Genomic DNA, 18,985 nt, shown 5'->3' on the forward strand with positions numbered 1-18,985 from the left:
ATAAGGAATACTGTAATTTTTAGTGGTATTAACCGTCTGCCTATGCCTGCTCTCTGTCTTGCAACCAGGCCGAGAAGAAACACAATAGAAAACATTTGACACTTACCTTGACCCTGGGCATCCAGTAAGCAACCACAGGTAACTAGAAGGAGCTGGAGGGTGAAAGAAGGCACAACCACAGGTACTCTGAACCCCACACTGCTCAGGCTCCTTGCGGTCATAGCGCCATTGGATACTGGGGGGAGTTAGAGAACAGTTAGAAACAAGCTATTAATATATTGACAAACATTTCCACATTACTTGCACATGTACTGATATAGTTGGGGAAAGGCTAATTAAACACATGGTTTGAAAATGTATATGAGAATATTGGGCTCATGAGGCTGGCAGCAAATATACATCATCAGGCAGATATTCAAGTCATCATATGTTCAGAACTAAATACCACTGCTATGAATACAAAAATGTTTGTATTTATCAGGTTCTAATAACACAACTGTAAACATGTAATTCAAGCAGAAAATGCATTGTATTGCCATTATATCTAATAAAGTATTATTTCTTAAAACATTTAGGCAAATAAATAACAATAATGCAACAAGAAATATTGTATTGTAAAATAACTTAATATCGAAAAAGTTTTGGATCAATCAGTGAACCATGAATGAGAGAAGTTTGCCCAAAAACTATGACCAACTACATAAAAGAATGTATTTGGAGTTAATATGAAACATGCATTATGAGCTCCAAAGAGATCTTTAAGGCAAATAACTGACAAAAAATGTGTGTGTAAAGAGCTCCATCCTGTCGCTCTCAAAACTGATGAACACTGCGTTGCAAAGTTTACTAAGTGCTATCATTCACCCTGACATTTCACAACAGACTTCCAAAGAAAGAATGAAATCAATAGGCCAACACTTTTTATGCACTCATTTATAGTCAAATCATGACACTTAGGAAAGAGATTTATTATTTGGCATCATTGCATCATTGGACACATGAATAAAACCAATTTGCTGTGCCATCAAAGACAAAAAACAACATGCAAACAATTGAAATTATGTCGGATTACCAACCACCATCTCATCCATGAATTCATACTCTGCAGTCCTGCAGCATACTCCTACCATTCAACAACAGTAAATAACTGAGTATTGAACATTCAATGAATAAAATTGGTATACTACAATTATCAGACTCTGCATTCCATATCAAAACCTGTGTTATTGTTATTATGTCTGGGTGGTACACAACCCTTGCATATATATGTCAGATTTTTTAACATTTCAAAAAGGATTTTAATTTGGATGTTGTGTTCACTGGTGATTGTGTCCTTGGATGATGCCATTCGAATCTGCATATATACTTAAAAGAATCCACCCACCACCCAACCAAATTATCCTCTGCCAGTCCCTGTATGAGTGTTCTGTGGTCCACGGAGCAGCAGAGGTCTGCTCTGCATAATGTTCCCTGGAAGTGCACGGAAGAAAGTCAAACGCCTGTTCATCTGTTCACCAGATAAACCATCCAGACAGATGTTTTCGTGTAACAACTATTAATGTAGAAATCAGTGAAAGTTGCTAACAGCCAAACATGGCTTACACTGATTAGCTCGGGGCTTACCTGTAGCCCCTTCCGGTATCACACGCCCCTTTCCCTCGCGTGACATTCCTGAGCTGAAAATAAAGTTGCTGTGTGGGACTTTTACAAACCTTTTACATCTATTATTACCATGTATTTCACCAAACTGGCACAAACCACAAAGTTTATGTGTTTTGCTGGAATAAATCATCCTTTTGGATTGCATTTGCTAACCGACTTGAATGGACTTTACTATGAGAGGAGCTGGTGCAGGGGCCAGTTGTCTTTCAAAACACTCTTTTAATAAACTCTGGGCTCGCTAACTATGTTGTTGGTGCTTCATTTTATGTGTAGGGACTCGTATCATGTTACTGCAGAGGTTTGCTGTTGTTTTGAGCAATATTAGTGATTAAAAAAGCCGTTTTAATGCCTTCACTGTACTACACCGAGCTAATCGGTGCTAGCCACGACCGGCTGTTAGCCACGACCGGCTGTTAGCCACGACCGGCTGTTAGCCACGACCGGCTGTTAGCCACGACCGGCTGTTAGCGGATTTCTCCGTTAATAGTTGTTACATGAAAAAAAACTGTCTTGATGGCTTATTTGATGTATGCAAGTGCCGAAAAAGACCATGGGATAATTTTGCAGCCGGAATCAAACTTTTACTACAGTGATTGTGTTTACGGCTCTGAGTGCTGCCAAAACATAGGTGACCTACGATCAAAGCTTAAGTTGGTTACTTTCTATATTCTGTTTATTTTTTATTTTTCTTCATTTGCTGAAACTGTCACTATAGCACAGCACAATGAGCCAATCTCTGAAAAAGTCATGTCGCTCTACCTCTCTGTCTGCTTCTAATGGAATCTGTTATATCCACTGCACAAGACAGATAACCCCCCAGAGCCGAGGAGTCAGGGACTGCTCTTGATCTCCAATCAAACTGTGAAAATAGGCAGCACTGATAAAATTTGAATCAATATTGTGTTACTGTATTGCATATTTCTCGCATTGAATGTTTTCATAAAAAGAAGCTGGTTGGTGGGTGGAGCTTGGTCTTGTTTCGACTTAGTCACCAACTTTCTCATTTTTACAGCTAAATGGTAGACTAAAATATGTTTCTGAAAAATTTTAAAATGTGAGGAATAGGCAATAGAGTAATATTTATTTTTTTATTTTTGACTTTTGAATATTATTTTAGTACAGCTGAAGATTAACATGACAAGAGTGAAGCAATGACATGCAGCAGAGGGCTGCAAGTTGAAGTAAAACCTGGGGCTGAGGACTCAGCCTCAGTATATGGAGCGCTGGCACCCAACCAGGTGAGATACTGGAAGCCCCAAAGTAACCCCAAAGTTTGATCAGCACAGCCTCACTGTTTGATCAGAGTTCAGAGAAGTGAGTGATGCTGTGTCAGAGACTCCTCGGCTCTAAGTCGTTGTTTTTCTTTGGACGTGGTAGAAAAAAGCAGATGGCAGGATCAGACAGAGAGGGCTCAGGGAGCAGACAGGAACAGAAGGTGGAGGTATAGATGCATTACTTTTTCACAGATCGTTCATGTCATTGTTCTGTCAGGATATAGCAACAGTTTCAGCAAATATGAGAAAAACATTTATTTCATAGAAAGTTATCCACATTAGCTCTAATTCTGTTACTGAATGCATCGTGTGTGGACACAGACAGCAGACTAAAGCTAATGTGCTTCTTACACTACGTCCCCTGAGCGGACACAGTGTTACCTTTTCAGCAAGCAATGATTGCATTGTTACACTTAGCACATGCCAATCACATTTGATCAACTCATGTACAACTTCTAAAAACACTGAATACTGAGAGCATGCTTCTCTATATGTCTGTCCGTCTAATAAAAAAAAAGGTTTAGGTTTTTCCTCCAGAGATTCCCTTTTCTACAGCAATTTGTATTATTCATGAGTTATACAGTCACAGCAGAATATTAGCTGAGCATGGAAATCATTTAGTCAACAAAATGAATAATCAGACAGTAGTCACAAAACATTGTGCATAGATGTGTCATTCATGTAACATGTGATGATGAAACTTAATACAGATTTAACTTTTCACAGTGAAGACAGCTGATAAACATTTTGTGGACACCCATTAATTGGCGTTTGTAGTAAACTTTTAAATATATTGTAAAAATATTAAGTCTATGTCTCAGAAAAGGACAGTCCAAATAAATATACTGAAAGTCTCAATTGTGCAATGAAATATTTCATTTTTCTATGAAAAAAAAATTAAGGTAGTCAAAAGTATCAAAGTATCAATATTGTTCAACACAATGTGTTTCAACAGTATCAAAAGTACCAAAGCTATAATTAAGCAGATCTAAAATCAGTATCTCATCTGGTATATTTTAACCTTAAAACAAATCATGAATCACTTTTGATCCAGTTCCACATATGACCATTTTACAATCCCATCCCAAAACACACACAGTACCTGTACTGTAACTCATCTGTATACCCCACGAACAAGTCCAGCTCCAATGACTGAGTTGCTTCTCTTTGCCTCTGCTGTACTCTCACAACTGGTACAGCTCTCTCTGCTTTCACCTGCCAAATAGCCCATCTGCAAAGACAGAGGGAGGGAAAATGAGGGGAAAAGGAAAAAAGAGAAAAGGAGAGTAAAACCAATGGATGGGAATGAGAAGAAAAGGAAAAGAGAAACAGATTGCTTCGATAATGTAGATTGTCAGGAGCTGCATTCTTTGTGGGCAAATGTGCACAGAGTAAAAATCGCAGGGTTAAACTAATTTGATTTCACATTCCCTCAGTGCTGCTGTTTCCTTTTCTATTCATTTGTTCGCTTTTCAGCTTTTGGGTTCCAAATCACAAGCCGGGCTGCTGTGCACTTAAATCACAATCTGTGTAGGATCTTATTGAAGCGCTGGACAACGTGCCCTACAGCCTTCCAATGCACAAAGCATTACAAAACATTTGAAATCACAATAAGATGCAGGAAAACAAAAGTATCATGGGAAAACTCCCTGGATGAGATCTGGATAATGTCACGTGCAGCTGCCTTACAAAAGAACGAGTACAATTGTGGTAATCTAGAGCTGGACTGAGCCGGCCCGGTATACCGGCCAATATTAGCTTTTCTCAGATGTACCGGTATCTGCATAAGTGCAGAAGATATTGAAGTAAAGAAATGTCAAAGATATGTTTAAGGTCATTTCAACAAAATAGGAAAAAAGCAGACTGTGGTTAGCTCTCAAGTGTGTATCTTTTACTTAAAATCTCGTGATTTTTACACCAATGCTCTTACAATTTAGGAACAGATTTAGCCTGTTTTAGCTCTGTCATTTGTCTCATGTTGCACAATGGAAAACAATGTGCTGATTTCTAACATAACATGACCAACCCAATGTTGCAATGTTGTAATTTAATGGAGTTTAATCCCTTATCAATAAGGTGTTGACATTATCCCAACAACCCTCTGTAACAACGCCACTGCCCTTGACGACAGGAAGGTCAGAACAGACAAAATTGAAATTGTTGTAAGAATTTAGCAAGTTCAACAAAAATATGTGCTGACACAGGGTCTTGAATCCGGGTCTACTGAAGGACACCCCGTGCCGTCCAAAAGGTACATTAGTCATATGGCAACGTCACCTGAAATCACTGATCATTTCCTTAAAATTGAAAACACCCTGTGATACCACTTCTTATTATAGTCACTGTACATTCAAGCCTGAATCAAACACAATCAAAATTGCAGAGTAACATTAAGCATCCCAGAATGTGACCTCTCTCAATACCGCTCACATCGCTTTGTTTTTAAATAAATAATTGTTGTAAATTGTACAAATAATCAGTGTGCTCCTGCTTAATGCTCACTTGTTGTTGATGTGTCAAATCTTCATGATGGTATGAATAGAATAGGAAATCTTAGATACCCAAGGCAAAACCAATGAGTTTTGCCTTTTACTGGCAAAGTTCTGTATCTGACAAGGGTTTCTGGCTTCATAGCTTCTCTTTCTTGCTATGTTTTGACAGGCAGAACTTGTTTCATCCAATATACTGTACCTAGGTGGCCGTTGACATTAAGTTGAGTTGCTCATCCCTTACAGTACAGCTTATTATTTTGTATCTTTAGCAAACATGCATACAGTGTCTCTTTATAAGGCTAATAGACCTCAATTCCAGTTTGCAGGTGAAATGGCAAGAACAGAAGGTACACTGATGGGTGATAAAGGGAAAATGGAATTATTACATTTTAATCTTGAACACTTATTAAAACCAGTCATAGTTCATTTTCCATGTAACCGCATGTAACACCTTTCCTGTGGGAGTATTTTCTCCCTCAAAAACTTGAAGAGGAGATAGAGAACAATGAATAAAGCCAATAAATTATTCAGGGGAACCAGCTTCCAACCTCACTGTGTTAGAAGTTATAGTAATAGTAGCGTCAGCATTGTAGTGAGAAAAAACACAACTACATTAAAACTAAATAAAGTAGCCTATGTCCTTGCTATACTAAATGTAACATACGTTATATATGACTTAAAATATCAACAGCAATACTCTCTCAGTCACATCATGAATGATATTAGCTAGCTAACATTACACACCTCTCCACACATGTCACCTAAAACATGCTAGTCACGTTACATTATAGTTTGTTCACCTACCATTTCCTCCTTAAAAAATGATGTGGGCTTGTCTGAGTATGTTTTTTCGTTAAGTGTCCAAACAAACTTTACCTGGCGTTTGTTAATTGATCACGTTTAATGGAGGGCGTGGCCAAAATTTTTAAAATACAGATGTCATGTATTTCCCATAAGCCCATCTCCTCACGCCTCCTCACAAATTTTGTCCAGACACCGAAATAAAAACGTTTTAAATACTGAGACGAATGCCATTTTTCTACTTACTGTAACCTTTCATTCATTTATTTTTTTCTCATCTAAAAGTAGTCAAATTGAAATGCACAGAGTCTAAAAATACAGGAAAGTGTGATGGCAACTGTTAGTGACAAAAAATCATGTAGAATTTTATTAGAATAAAGCCATAATATCACAAAAAAACTACAATTAAATGTTGTGTGTTATGATTGGACTGGGCATTCTTCTGATTCCATATTTTATGTGCATGTTTCCTGACAGTACTGTACAGTTACTATGACAAAGAGTTTATTCTCAAACTGTGTAAGTCCTGACCGTATAAGATTCATATTACAAAAGAAAAATCATGTTTACATTATCAGTTGTAGAATGGTTGCTACAAACTCCCAGATATGCAGAAAAAATACCAAGGACATGTCCAGTGTGTCCTCAATGGTAGCCACAGCTACAGTGGAGCTTTTTCTGGGAAATGAATGTCATGAGTCAAGAACATGGACAGTCACATTATCATTAATATTATTCGATCACAAGATAGGAATATGGAACCACAATTCCTTTGTAAGGATAATGAAAATGTCTGTTTTTTTTAAGACTTGTGGTAAGTTTTAACTTTTTTGCTATTTATTTTTTTATTCAACATCTTGAATAAACTAGTCTACATTCAGTTCAATTGCACCACAGTTTTTCCTCAAAGCTGATTAAAAATACAAATTCATATCTTTATCCCATCCTTACCATCATTAGCCCAAACCAATTCGGAATCATTCCAACAAACAGAAGCAAAGCAATTAAACTTGTCTGCTGGTGTTAATGAGATGTTGAGTGCTGAATGGATTTGGTCTCATGAGAAGTGTCTATAATTACGTGCTTGATTTTGGTTTGTGAAATGTGAGTTGCTATTTGCATATTTAGTATGCAATGTGTGTACAACACACACAAACATAGATAGCTCCATCAATACAATATAGCAAAATCAATGTTGCAGTGTATTGGAGCCAGCAAGGAAGACAATGTTTTGAACAAATTCCCGGTCAGGCTTGCAGACTTCTAATTACGATGTTGTGTATTATCTATAACTATCTTTTGACCTTTCAAACAATGGCAGATCTATTCAGACACAAGTGATTGAAAACAGGAACAAATGTGTAGGTTGAAGTTTAAATTGAAGATATGTGGGTCACATTAGGAGCCTGGAGTCCTGTTAGATGCTTGTTTAGTATCCCAAGTATGAAGTGGTCATGGTGAACTTGGGCATTCAATATCTGTAATTCTGTAGGAAGTCTTCCACTTACAGAACGCCACGGGCTGAAGGAGCCATTACAGTGGGAGACAAAGACTTCCAAGAATAACATATTTGATTCACCACAGGTATCTTGAAACTGACTGCAAGTCCGGTAGCACTTATTCAGACTCTTTATTGTTCAATACAGTAAAAAGAAAAAAGGCAAAACTTTAGTTTAACAGTAAGAAACTTACAAACACAAAACTGTCTTTGGGCTACAGTGATTCCATTATGTAAATAAAATGTGTTAAGGCTGTTGCCGTGCAAGGTGACTTTGCTGTTTAGTCCCAGGGTTTGTCACCGACAATCCTGATAAGATTCTTGGCTCTAGTTGGGAGACAGGCTAGGTCTCCTGAGCACACCAAGGATGATGAAGAATATCGTTGGGGCTGCAACCACGGCAACAGCAGTGGAGAACTGTGGGGAAAAAAACATGACCGAAATGAGGAACATGAGCAACACAATAACCTCACTGAACTTGATGGGAAGTTGCTACATTTATTTAAATACAGTCCTTGAGTATTTTGAGGTAGTCATACTTTACTTGAGTATTATATTAATGCTACTTTATATTTCTACTCCATTCACATTTCATAGGAAGATATTGCTGCTGTGCCACAAACCACAAGGTTTACATGTTTTGCTGGAATAAATCATCAATGGGCTCCTTCCTTTTGGATTGCATTTGGTAATTGACTTGAATGGCCTTTACTACGAGGAGAAGCTGGTACCTACCGAGGCCAGTTTGGTACTCAGGGTTCTCTAACTACGTTGTTGGTGCTTTGGTTAATGTGTAAGGACTCTTATCATGCTACTGCAGAAGTTGTATGTTATCATGAGCTAATCCGTGTTAGCCGCATTTGGCTGTTAGCGACTGTTAGCGTCTGTCTTGGATATCTCTGTTAGTTGTTAGTTGATTATTTGATGAGTGTGTGCCTAAAAGGAGCCTGGGATGATTTTACACCACAGTTTCACTTTAAGATTACTTTTTTCTACAATCGTATTATGGAATTTGATGCATTGTTATGACTTATGATGTCAACAACAGTATAATATTTTACAATATATTACATCAAAAATTGATATAATAGTGACCAGCTAGAAAATGTATTAATACATTAAATATCACACACTACTACTACTAGTAGCAGCAGCAGTAGCAACATACTTTTATTTATAGATATACATTTTATTACACGTTGACTTAATGATATTTGTATTAAAATGCATGTGAAAACACCCAATCACCAAAAGACCAAAAAATAATTAATATTTACATACGGCTGTACTAATGGTGATGATAAAATAATATAACTAAATTTATAAAATAAACTTTTAAAAGGCTCATTTTTTACTTTTGTAATTTGTAATTAGTACTTTCAGTAATACTGTTGTACTTTTACTTGGGTAAAATATTTACTTGTTGACTTTTACAAATGTAGCTTGAGGATATCACACTAACCTTAATAGCAGCACTGTAGTCCTTTTGGAACGATTTAAGATACACATTGAAAAGGGCGAGGCTGCAAGGCAAGTATGAGTCTGTATCTTCTGAGTCCCTGCATCTTTTGGAAGAAAATCTAGAATCATTTTCTTATATATTTACAATGAAAAGAGTATACTACACTGCACTTACACAACGGATGTACATATAGTAAAATCCAAACACACCTTTTGTACAGAGTGCTTAGGAGCAAATTATTGTCTGCCAGGTACAGCTCTGAGAGGCCAAGTTCAATCAATACTGACAATGGCAGCCTGTAACCCTCCTCAGCAAGGAGGCCAAGGTTGTACCATCCCTGTGGAGGAACAGTATGGCTTACACACACGTACACAAATGCTCAATTATGAATAAAAAACAACTGTATACACACAGCAAGAAAATCATTTTAAAAAGAAGCAGACCTGGGGCTCGTTCCTTAATGCTGCCAGTGTGTACATACGTGCTGAAGAAAACAGGTCTTTCTGCACCTCATACAACAGGTCACCCATCCTAATTAGTGCTGGAGAGGTAGTAGAATTAGAGGTTAAAAAAATACAATTTCAAATAGGTATGTTTCCACACAAGTTTACAAATATTTAAGTCCCAAAGGTTAGTTATTTACCGTAAGTGTCAGGATTTTGACTTTGGATTGTACGGTTGTAATATTTCCTCACACAGTTTGATGCAAAATCAGGATCCAGAAAACCTAACTAGGGATATACAGAGTAAAAAAGTTTGCTTTTGAAAATAAAAAGAATGACTGAAATCATGACACTACAGCTGTTAGAGTTAACTCACCATACTGTCATCACATAGATATGCCACATTGAATTGGGCAGGTGAGTACCCGGACTCAGCAGCTATCATGAAATATAACAGTGAGCTCAACCTGTTGAAAAGCTGGAATGTTAACAAATGCAATCAAGAATCATGCAGCATTAAGCAAGTGTGAATAGAGAAAAGGATTACATGTCACTCTTGAGATATGAATCCAAGGCCTTCCGTAGGATGCTCCCCAGGTATCCGTTGTGCTCCGCTGCCCACTTTACCCACCTGCAGTTAGTTCAAAAGACACTTCAGTCATGACATAAGAACAAATCATAGATGTGAAATTAAATAAATAAAAAGTTAAGTAGCCAACAAAACGGCATCTGATGGACGTCTGTTGACATGGCCAGTTATCCCAGTGGTCCAGATGTCAGCGAGGAGAACTGCTCCCCTGATGTGCCCTCTCTCTGCAGACTTCAGATAGTACCGATAGGCCAGAAACTGTCGGTAACACAAATGATTAACCCGTTGATATCATTCAATACTGGTTTGTAAGCATGATCACCAAAACTATTTCTCACTTGAGCTAACCTGGTCAGCAGCTTTTCCTGGATACAGACCCTGTGAGTACATGACACCGAGATTCAAAGCAGCTTCTGGACACCCGAGGAGATCAGCCTGCTCCCACAGCTGCACTGCATGCTCGTAGTCCTGCTCAAATTGCTCATAGTACCAGGCCAGGGCATTGATTGCAGGAACAAAATCCTGTAAGACAGAATATTGTAAGAAGCAGAGGAATGGAAACTTTGATTGGGGTTATACAAAAGGACGTGGACTCTTATTGCTACAGTACAGTTAAGAAATTAGAAATAAATAAGTAATTAAATCATACAAACCTTGTCCATTGCTTTCTTCAGGAATGTGAGAGCTTTTGGAATGTCCTTTTCAACCCCATGTCCCTACAGAGAAATAAATGAATATGTACTGACAAATGCTGACACCAAATGATAAAACCAAAGGAAGGATTACTCTTTCAGTAGATTACAACATCAATTGTCATGTTTTTTCATTGTACATCAGGTGTATTCTCACCTGTAGTAGGACTATGCCATAGTCATACATTGACACTGGGTCCTCCCACTGGACAGCCCCCCTTTCGTAGTGTCTTACAGCCGTTTGGATGTCTGGAGACACTCCCTGCTGACCCCAGAACAGCATGCGGGCAACTGCTTGCTGCAAAACAGTTGCTGAATTAACAAACGCGAAGATAGTGACAAACTTGTTGTTATCTGACTTTCTGTGCTTGTGCATTATACATGCAACTTAAAGAAGCAAAGATGACCGAACAGGGTACCTCAGCTTCTGCTGCTCCCCTGCGTGCCTGCAGTTTCAGCCATTGGAAGATGTGATGATGTTCATTGGTCTGGAGATTCAACGCTTCTTCATCGTTTAAGTAAACAGCCTCAACAAACGTCTTATACAAAAGAAAGAGAGAAGACACACGTAAAAGTCAACAGATATTTTCCTTTTGTATTCTTTTTTCTTATTGAAAATAGTCCAGAAATCCAGCTGTGTGCATTGAATTACACAAGAATCACTAATATCACTGAATGTATCGAACTGCTATCTGTGTTCGTATGGAAAGAAGTGACGAAAACCAACTTATTGAAGATGTGAATCTGAAAGCTATAGCCACAGAAGAGGAGCAGAAAATGTATTACCAGAATCAGAAATCAGATCATTTGTTGTAATAAGCCTACAGCTTCCTCCCCGCCTCTGCATTACAATAATGTAAGTCTGACACTTTTAGTTATGACAGAATATAATGTACAAATACTATTCACCTGATATATTGTGTTAGCTTTTCTACGATACATCGGGCAAGTAAAAAAAAAGACTCATGATACGCTTTTTTAATATAGTAGAACCAGTTATTGACGTAAAAATACCTGCTCGGGTGTGGGATTATGACGATCTAAAGTTGTCTGTGTCGCAATGTTTGCATAGTATGCATAGGCCAGGTCTGGGTCTGTGGGAAGGCGATGGAGACCTTTGTGGTGCAGGTGCCCGAGGTGCAGAAGTGCTAATCGATCATCCTTTTGAGCTGCCAGCAGGGCTAGGAGCCAAGCCTGGACCAAACACAAGGGCATGAGGAAAAAATTATATTTTGGTGGTGGTGTTGGTGTTCTGCTACAGCTGACCAAGTAGCACACACCTTATTGGGCTGTTTCTTGACTCCTAGGCCAGCACTGTAGAGCACCGATGACATGCGCAGAGCTCGGTTATCAGCTAAGCAGCCAGCTTGGAGCAGCAGTGGTAATATTCTGCTGATCACAGCAGTGCTGCTCGCTCTGCTCAGCTTCTGATGTGATAAGGAGTACAGTGCTCTTCCCACAGCTCGCAGGCTAACTCTTCTTCCCCCTGCAAGTCATGGAATTAACTGATTTCAGTACTTTATTTTAAATAACACATTGCTATCATCATTGAATATACAGTAAGTAGAATAAGTATTCAAGTTGTTTACTTAGCCCCTTATCAAACAAATGATTCATGACAAACTCCTCCTGTGCATCAAAACTTTGTTGTTTGCATAACTTTGTTGGTATTTTTAATTTTAGTTGAGATCCCAAATGTGTATAAAACAATGTACAACACATCTAGCATACTTCAATTTAATAGAATGGGGTTGACCATGTAATTTAAGGTGATGTTTCCAACTTTAAAGCTGCTTAAGGGAAAATGAAAATAACAAATAAAAAACTGGACTTTCAGGTGTTAGTAAAATACAAAATGCTAAGTCAAAGTCCTGTATTTAAAACCTACCTGAGTAAACAAATGCTACCAGTGAAACATAGTTAATTTTATTTTTTTTGTCTGTTATATATTTAAATAAAAATACATTATATTACAGTAAATATATTTTACCTCCTCTGGATATTTTCAAAATTAATTTTGTCACTTTTTTTTAAATTTATAACTTACCATGTTTTAAAGCCAAAAACTTGGCCAGTTTAACAGCTTGTCTTCTCTGAGGGACTGTCCCCTCCCACAGCTCACACTGTGACATTGAAGGTAGCCTGTCTTTTCCCATCCACCCATGGAAAACATCGAAACAAGTCTCTGAAAAAACACAATACAGTTTCTTTGCACCTTCAGTAGCTTTTAAGAATATTTCAGATACAGTTACTTTAGCTCCATCTAGTGGATATAAAAGCCTACTACCAGACTCTGTCCCCTGTCCAGCCTTGAGAGAATAGCCATGGATTATAACATTCATCTCCAAACGAAATTCTTGACAGGTCTGCAGCCATCTGGTCAGATTCACGCTCCTGATAACATCTGGAATAACAACCTCAGACTGAAGAAAAGGAAAATGGTCAGATTCAAATGTAGTGAATAGTAGATATATATAACAGTGGGCAGATGCATTACCGTGCTTTGAGGTGGTATTCTATTGCGGTAGTACACCAATGGTCCGAAATAACCTTCCACACCTCTTATGTACTTTCCTCCACCAATCACAAAATATCCCTCTGTGTCATCCAGCTTGACAGTATGCTCCAACCTGTAAGACACGGTGCTTACATGATGACAACAGATATGCAGAAGAATGTACGTGCACTTTCTGGTGCTGATATAGTATAATCCCTTCGTAAATATTTACACATGTTCTGTTGAATGAAATGTTCTCTGCTCGTGATCCATGCACACCATGGAGACAGTTACCTGAGTTGCACAAACATGACAATGGCCACTTTATTTTTCACTATTACCATCATTTACATACCGTGCATACCGTAAGTGCATCTTCTGTCATCAACAGACTACTCACCATTCTACCATGCAACATCACACTGATCTGGCACCACTCATTTAAAGGCACCTTGAATGGAGAAACAAATGCAGAGGATCCCTCTGCGTCTCCATCCATCTGGATGTGTAGCTGACCTGTGCGTATGAGGCAATGACTAATGTAAGTCCACATAATGACACTGCGTAGTTACATACTAAGAATATCTGAGAGGTTTTAAAAAAATCCACCTGATTTTTTGAGAAATAGTGTTGGTGTGACATAGTTATTATGGGAGTCTATGTGGTAAAACACACCACACAAGTTTTCCTGACAGTGTCTGGTCAAAAATATCCAGATGGAGAACATACACCTGGAAAAAACACAAAGCACAGTTGGTTAAATATATCCAAATAATAGTATATAATATAATATATATAATAGTAATAATTAACAGAATATAAAGCTAGGTAATATGTGGTATAACTTTTGCCATCTTACCATGGAGAGGAGATGTCTCTAACACGCACATACTCCAGAAACTCACTGCTGTAAGGCTCCAGTGTCTTGGTGATACCGAAGCTTTCTCCAGTTGAAGCATACATTGAAGATAGGAAATGCAGCGTTTCTGAATGATGTGAAGTTTTTTGGTTGAGATTTAGAAAACTAGGATATTTAATTCCATAACAATCATCTAAAATTGTGACCACCCTTCCTAGATAGTATGACATTGGTATTTTTGACACACCCTGAAATCATTCATATGTGTATATCTGAGCATGACATACTCTGATAAAGTCTGGAAGTGCTCCACAGACAACAAGGTTAAAACAATACCAGGGTTGCAGCTGGTAAAGGGGTTATAGATGACACTGAGAGCACCCAGGACAATTTGGGGACAATTTCTATTTTAGAATACTACAAAACTACTATAAACTTTAAATAATTTTCGTATAAAAAAAAAAAATCAGTCTCCTATTCATTGTCTATGGAGCAGCTCCAGACTTTATACTCAATGACTCAATGGTTTCTGGCTTTGAAAGTAGCTCATATTCACAAATATTGATTAAACTTCCCTAGGCCATGGAACTAACATATTAGACTTCTTAATTTAGGTGGTGTTGTTAAATGTTGACATAAGAAATCTGTGATTTTTCAAAGTTTATTGCATTATAAGCCCACTTCTTTAACCCTACCTTGCTCCAAAGGACATTGTTTCTTTGAAAACCGTTGAGTTAACTGCAGCATTTGTTTACTCCAGGAAACACATAGTTGATGCTGTTTGACAGGGCGATTGAAAAAAGGTTTAAGCTGCAAAGTTGCTACATCCACAGCTGCGACAGACCTCTCAGATTCATGCAGTCCATTGTGTCTGACTGACGCTTGAAGGATGCAACTCAGCACCCCCTGGGAGTCCCGAATAATCCCATCAGCTTGATAAACTAACCAATCCGGCAGGTTTAGCTCCAGAGTCTTTATTTTAGGGTCACCGGGGACACAGCTCCACTGTTTCAGTGGGAGTGTGGAAGTGATGCCAGTTTCAAAAGATAAAATACAGTCCAGCTGTACTGTAGCAGGCTCATCACAAGAGTAAAGTATTTCCAAAAGATGATCTGACAAAGGCTCTTCTGGAGGATTCAGGAGTGTCACCTTGTCAAAACCCCAGACAATCTGTATGAGGCACAAGACATGCACGTTGTTTCTAATTAAATCTGTTAAAAGCAGAAAGGACAAGTGTATCACAGATCATGATGGAAAACCTGCTCCTACCTGCAGACTGAGATCAAACACACAGATGTATGTGTACAGTGTATGGAAATCCATGGTTCATAAAGTGTTTTCATTTATATCAAGATTTTCAAGCTGCATAGAAACAAGAGACCTCAAGATCCGGACCTCATCCTGCTCCACCTCTCTTACGTTGAAACATAGGTAAATATTTAACAGCACATAGTCCCACCCTAATTGCTATATACACAGTGCAGTTAGGGTGGAGATTTGTGAATTGGGTTACTAATACTCAACATACAAACAAAGGTAAACATATATCATTCACTTGCTATGCTGAATCTGCATTTAAAATTAAATTTCTTTGTTTTGGGGCAAACTTGTTAAGTACACTGCCATCTTTGAGAAACTATATTTAAGAGAAGCCAAGAAAGGAACCGTGTATTGTATTGTGCAGCATGTGGTGTAATGTCTATGACAAATCAGCTCATATTTCATTCAAAATAGTTTATTGCTATCATGCAGGAGTGCCATAAAAGTCTAGACCGCCACAGAAGATGCAAAAGTATCCTTTTCTCTGTACAAATATACTGTGTGTTCATAAATAGAAGCTCAAAATAAAGAGAAAGGGTGAGGAAAACAGAGCTTAAGCTGATCCACTCTATTAACCCAAGACAGGTTTTGTTACAGCAGTTGACATGCATCAACATTACAGTGCATTATACTGGGAGCAGACACACAGACACACGCACACACACTCCAGTCATTCAGATGGCATACTTCATTTACAGCTGTCGTGCAAACGAGGTACAAATGACACGTTAAAAAATTACCAGTAGCAAATACTTTTTTTTTTTAACTGGTTTCTAAAATAACAAATTCAAACATATCGTATACACCCGAACCACCTACAGTATTACATTATGGGGGAGGCCGACTGTGTGTTTTGCAGCACTTTTTGGTTGTTCATTGGTCAGGAACACTAAGTGTACTGGTGTCCTTAACTACTTTAGTAATCATCTACAACTACTGATGCATAGTTCTGTGCTCATATGAAGCTCAATATTAAAACTGGCACAATGATCTTTGATGTGGTAATAGTTATCTGTAACAGATGTAAACATACTGTACTGATGATACCGTTACAGAAACAATACCCTGGGACATTCAGCGTTAAAACGCACAATATACATTACTGACTGTATATAGACCATGTGGTTTTGTGTTCTGAAAAAGGGACTCAAAGGGCCGAACACACTACAAATACAAATAGTGATTTGGCACTTTGACATGATAAGTCTTCTGCTTCCACAACTAAATCTTCCATAAAAGGTGGATTATAAAGTGGTTACAACTTTCTATCTTACACAAAGCAAATCATTTTGCCATTTAATTATTAGCCCTTACCATCACCCATCTCACGTTGACAAAGTTTTCATTGTCCACCTAAATATTCATCAAAACAGAAACAATAAGACAGTGGACAGCAGGAGCCAAAATTTAGTTAGTTAAGTTAAATAAGCACCCCCATTCACCAAATTATCTCCAGGGTAACATTAAAAAACAAAATAGTTTACTTTTTATTTTATAGTAAATAAAATGTGCTTCAAGTGTTTTGTGTTATTTTTGACATATGTTTTTTTTTTTAATGGAATATATTGTACACCTTCTCTAAAGTAGTTTCCTTATCACATTAAATGCAAAGCCAGATAAAAGTCCATTGTCACGCAGTTTCATTGGTAATTCATTTTTTGGTAACATTTCTGCTCAATAATTTCCCAAGCTGGACATTTAAGTCAGGCAATGCAAACACTGGATCACTTCAGAGAGGCTACGTGGTAATCCAAATATGAATCAGTGTTCATCTTTGTTTAAAAGCTGGAGATTTATGGAAATCACTTCCCCATCATGCTCTCAACACCTTAATACTAATAAATAAAGCAAAAGATCTAAAGCTGCCATTCAGTGGTCTTTTTGTAACTTATTATAGGCAGATTTACCTCTCAAATTTGCTTTTGTATACAAGGTTTTTTTATCAAGGTGCTTTTGGATGAGATCCAAGGTTGCAAATTATTATTAAACCTTTTTAATCTATATTGTTTCTAAATCACTATGCTGTGTTAAATGGCACAGTGGAATTTGACTCACTGATATACTAGTCCGACCTTTCTACTACTACTCTTCTGTTTGAGGATCTCCTGAATGTGTCATTTGCTCTGGGAAGAAGACAACAAAAGACAGAAAAATATGTAATCATCAATAAAAACAAATTAATCATTGAGGAAAAAAAGGTGTGCCACTTTGGATTTGTAGGCTAGGTAGTAATAAAATAAACACCAAGTGTTGTCTAAGCAGGTTGACAACAAGAACCAAGCAAACACTAAGAGCATTCGAGTATCAATCAAACAAAAGTGAAGACATGCAAAATGTTATAGATTGTAGAACAAGAAAGAAAAACAACTGGGAGACGCCTTTGAATCTGGCACAACATCCTGCAGAATAAATAATACTTTACATTCCAATATACAAACCTACCCATTCCCCACATAACAGTATTCAACATTGACCATATAACCAGATAAAACTTAACAGCTGGTTGCTCCCACAGTTTCTTAGAGTAGGCGTGGTACCTACAAAAAGATCCAACGACAACAAATTGTGCCATCATTTGACCATTAATGAACCCACAAAACTTTGAAACTTTTTTTTTTCAAAAACAGAGCAGATGAATACAGTCTAACAGCTTTGACAGCCTGTAACTCATGTAGCCTCTATTTCCTTTGTTTCTTGAAGATCTTGAAGGTGTGTTTCTTGCGGCTGGCAGTGGAATCTGTGTCTTCTCCTGTAGAGCCACTGTCCTCCTCCAGCGGACTCTTCTTGGAGGACAGCTGCGGGATGCGGCTGTTGCCCTTTGCCCCCACTGCCCCTGGTTGCCCTCCTGTAGGTGACGGTGTGTCAGGTTCAGTGGAGTTGGGGCTGAGGGAGCGGGACGACTCTGACAGACTGTTGATCTCTCCCAGGCTGGGAGACTGCTCCGTGATGTACCCCTGCTTAATGAGTATGGGGCTGTCAAGAACAAGCTCTGCAGGACTGACCTCATGAATGCGGTTCCCTCCATTGGGGGTGTGAGCATGCAGAGAGATGGTGTCATCTGCACGGCTATGCATGAGAGAGGTGGGCTTGATTAGGTGGCCTTTGGAGCTGTACGCAGATAGCCGATCACCAACTTGGGAGAGGGACAGCGAGGAGTCGGAGTCAGAGCGATTTAGGTCCCTGTGGGGGGGGAGAAGTTAGAGGAATTAGTGAAAAACAAACTAACCCAAACTGTTTAAAGTTGAAGCCTTGCATGCTGGTGTTTATCTACACTCTGCCTGCAAAGCCATGGATACATGTTGGGCACAGCCTCGACACTGGAACTCCACACTTGTTAGTTGTGCAGAAAAAGAACAGGAAAGTGAATAAAATAAAAATGAAAACTAAAGAAAGCAT

General features: G+C 38.3%; 3 protein-coding genes across 6 annotated transcripts in view; 1 reads left to right on the top strand and 2 right to left on the bottom strand.

The window, feature by feature from the left end:
- Nucleotides 1–18,985, top strand: part of LOC310947473 (neuronal acetylcholine receptor subunit alpha-10-like) — a gene marked incomplete at both ends in the record, with an annotated part of 167,853 nt that overhangs the window by 113,752 nt on the left and 35,116 nt on the right. The window lies entirely within an intron of this gene.
- LOC310947338 (protein sel-1 homolog 3) lies at nt 8,055–16,913 on the bottom strand (the record flags this gene model as incomplete). Its single annotated transcript, XM_083914128.1, is given in 26 exon segments — nt 8,055–8,144; nt 9,190–9,292; nt 9,399–9,526; nt 9,633–9,730; nt 9,833–9,920; nt 10,009–10,099; nt 10,180–10,274; nt 10,278–10,286; nt 10,290–10,322; nt 10,326–10,340; nt 10,342–10,479; nt 10,570–10,743; nt 10,875–10,937; nt 11,071–11,211; nt 11,333–11,452; nt 11,928–12,107; nt 12,194–12,399; nt 12,961–13,098; nt 13,201–13,336; nt 13,411–13,543; nt 13,643–13,704; nt 13,811–13,926; nt 14,020–14,141; nt 14,270–14,396; nt 14,965–15,480; nt 16,904–16,913. Coding segments are annotated over 26 exon segments (3,132 nt in total).
- The window catches only part of stim1a (stromal interaction molecule 1a), a 28,920-nt gene continuing 25,923 nt past the window's right edge, over nt 15,989–18,985 (bottom strand). For all 4 annotated transcript variants that reach the window (XM_083914259.1, XM_083914260.1, XM_083914261.1 and 1 more), the window contains one exon: nt 15,989–18,769. In XM_083914259.1, coding sequence (XP_083770385.1) covers nt 18,268–18,769 — 502 coding nt within the window. In that variant the 3' untranslated portion in view covers nt 15,989–18,267. The remainder of the gene's footprint in view (nt 18,770–18,985) is intronic.

This window comes from Echiichthys vipera (genome assembly GCF_963691815.1).
Source record: "Echiichthys vipera genome assembly, chromosome: 5".
In the NCBI taxonomy this organism is placed as follows: domain Eukaryota; kingdom Metazoa; phylum Chordata; class Actinopteri; order Perciformes; family Trachinidae; genus Echiichthys; species Echiichthys vipera.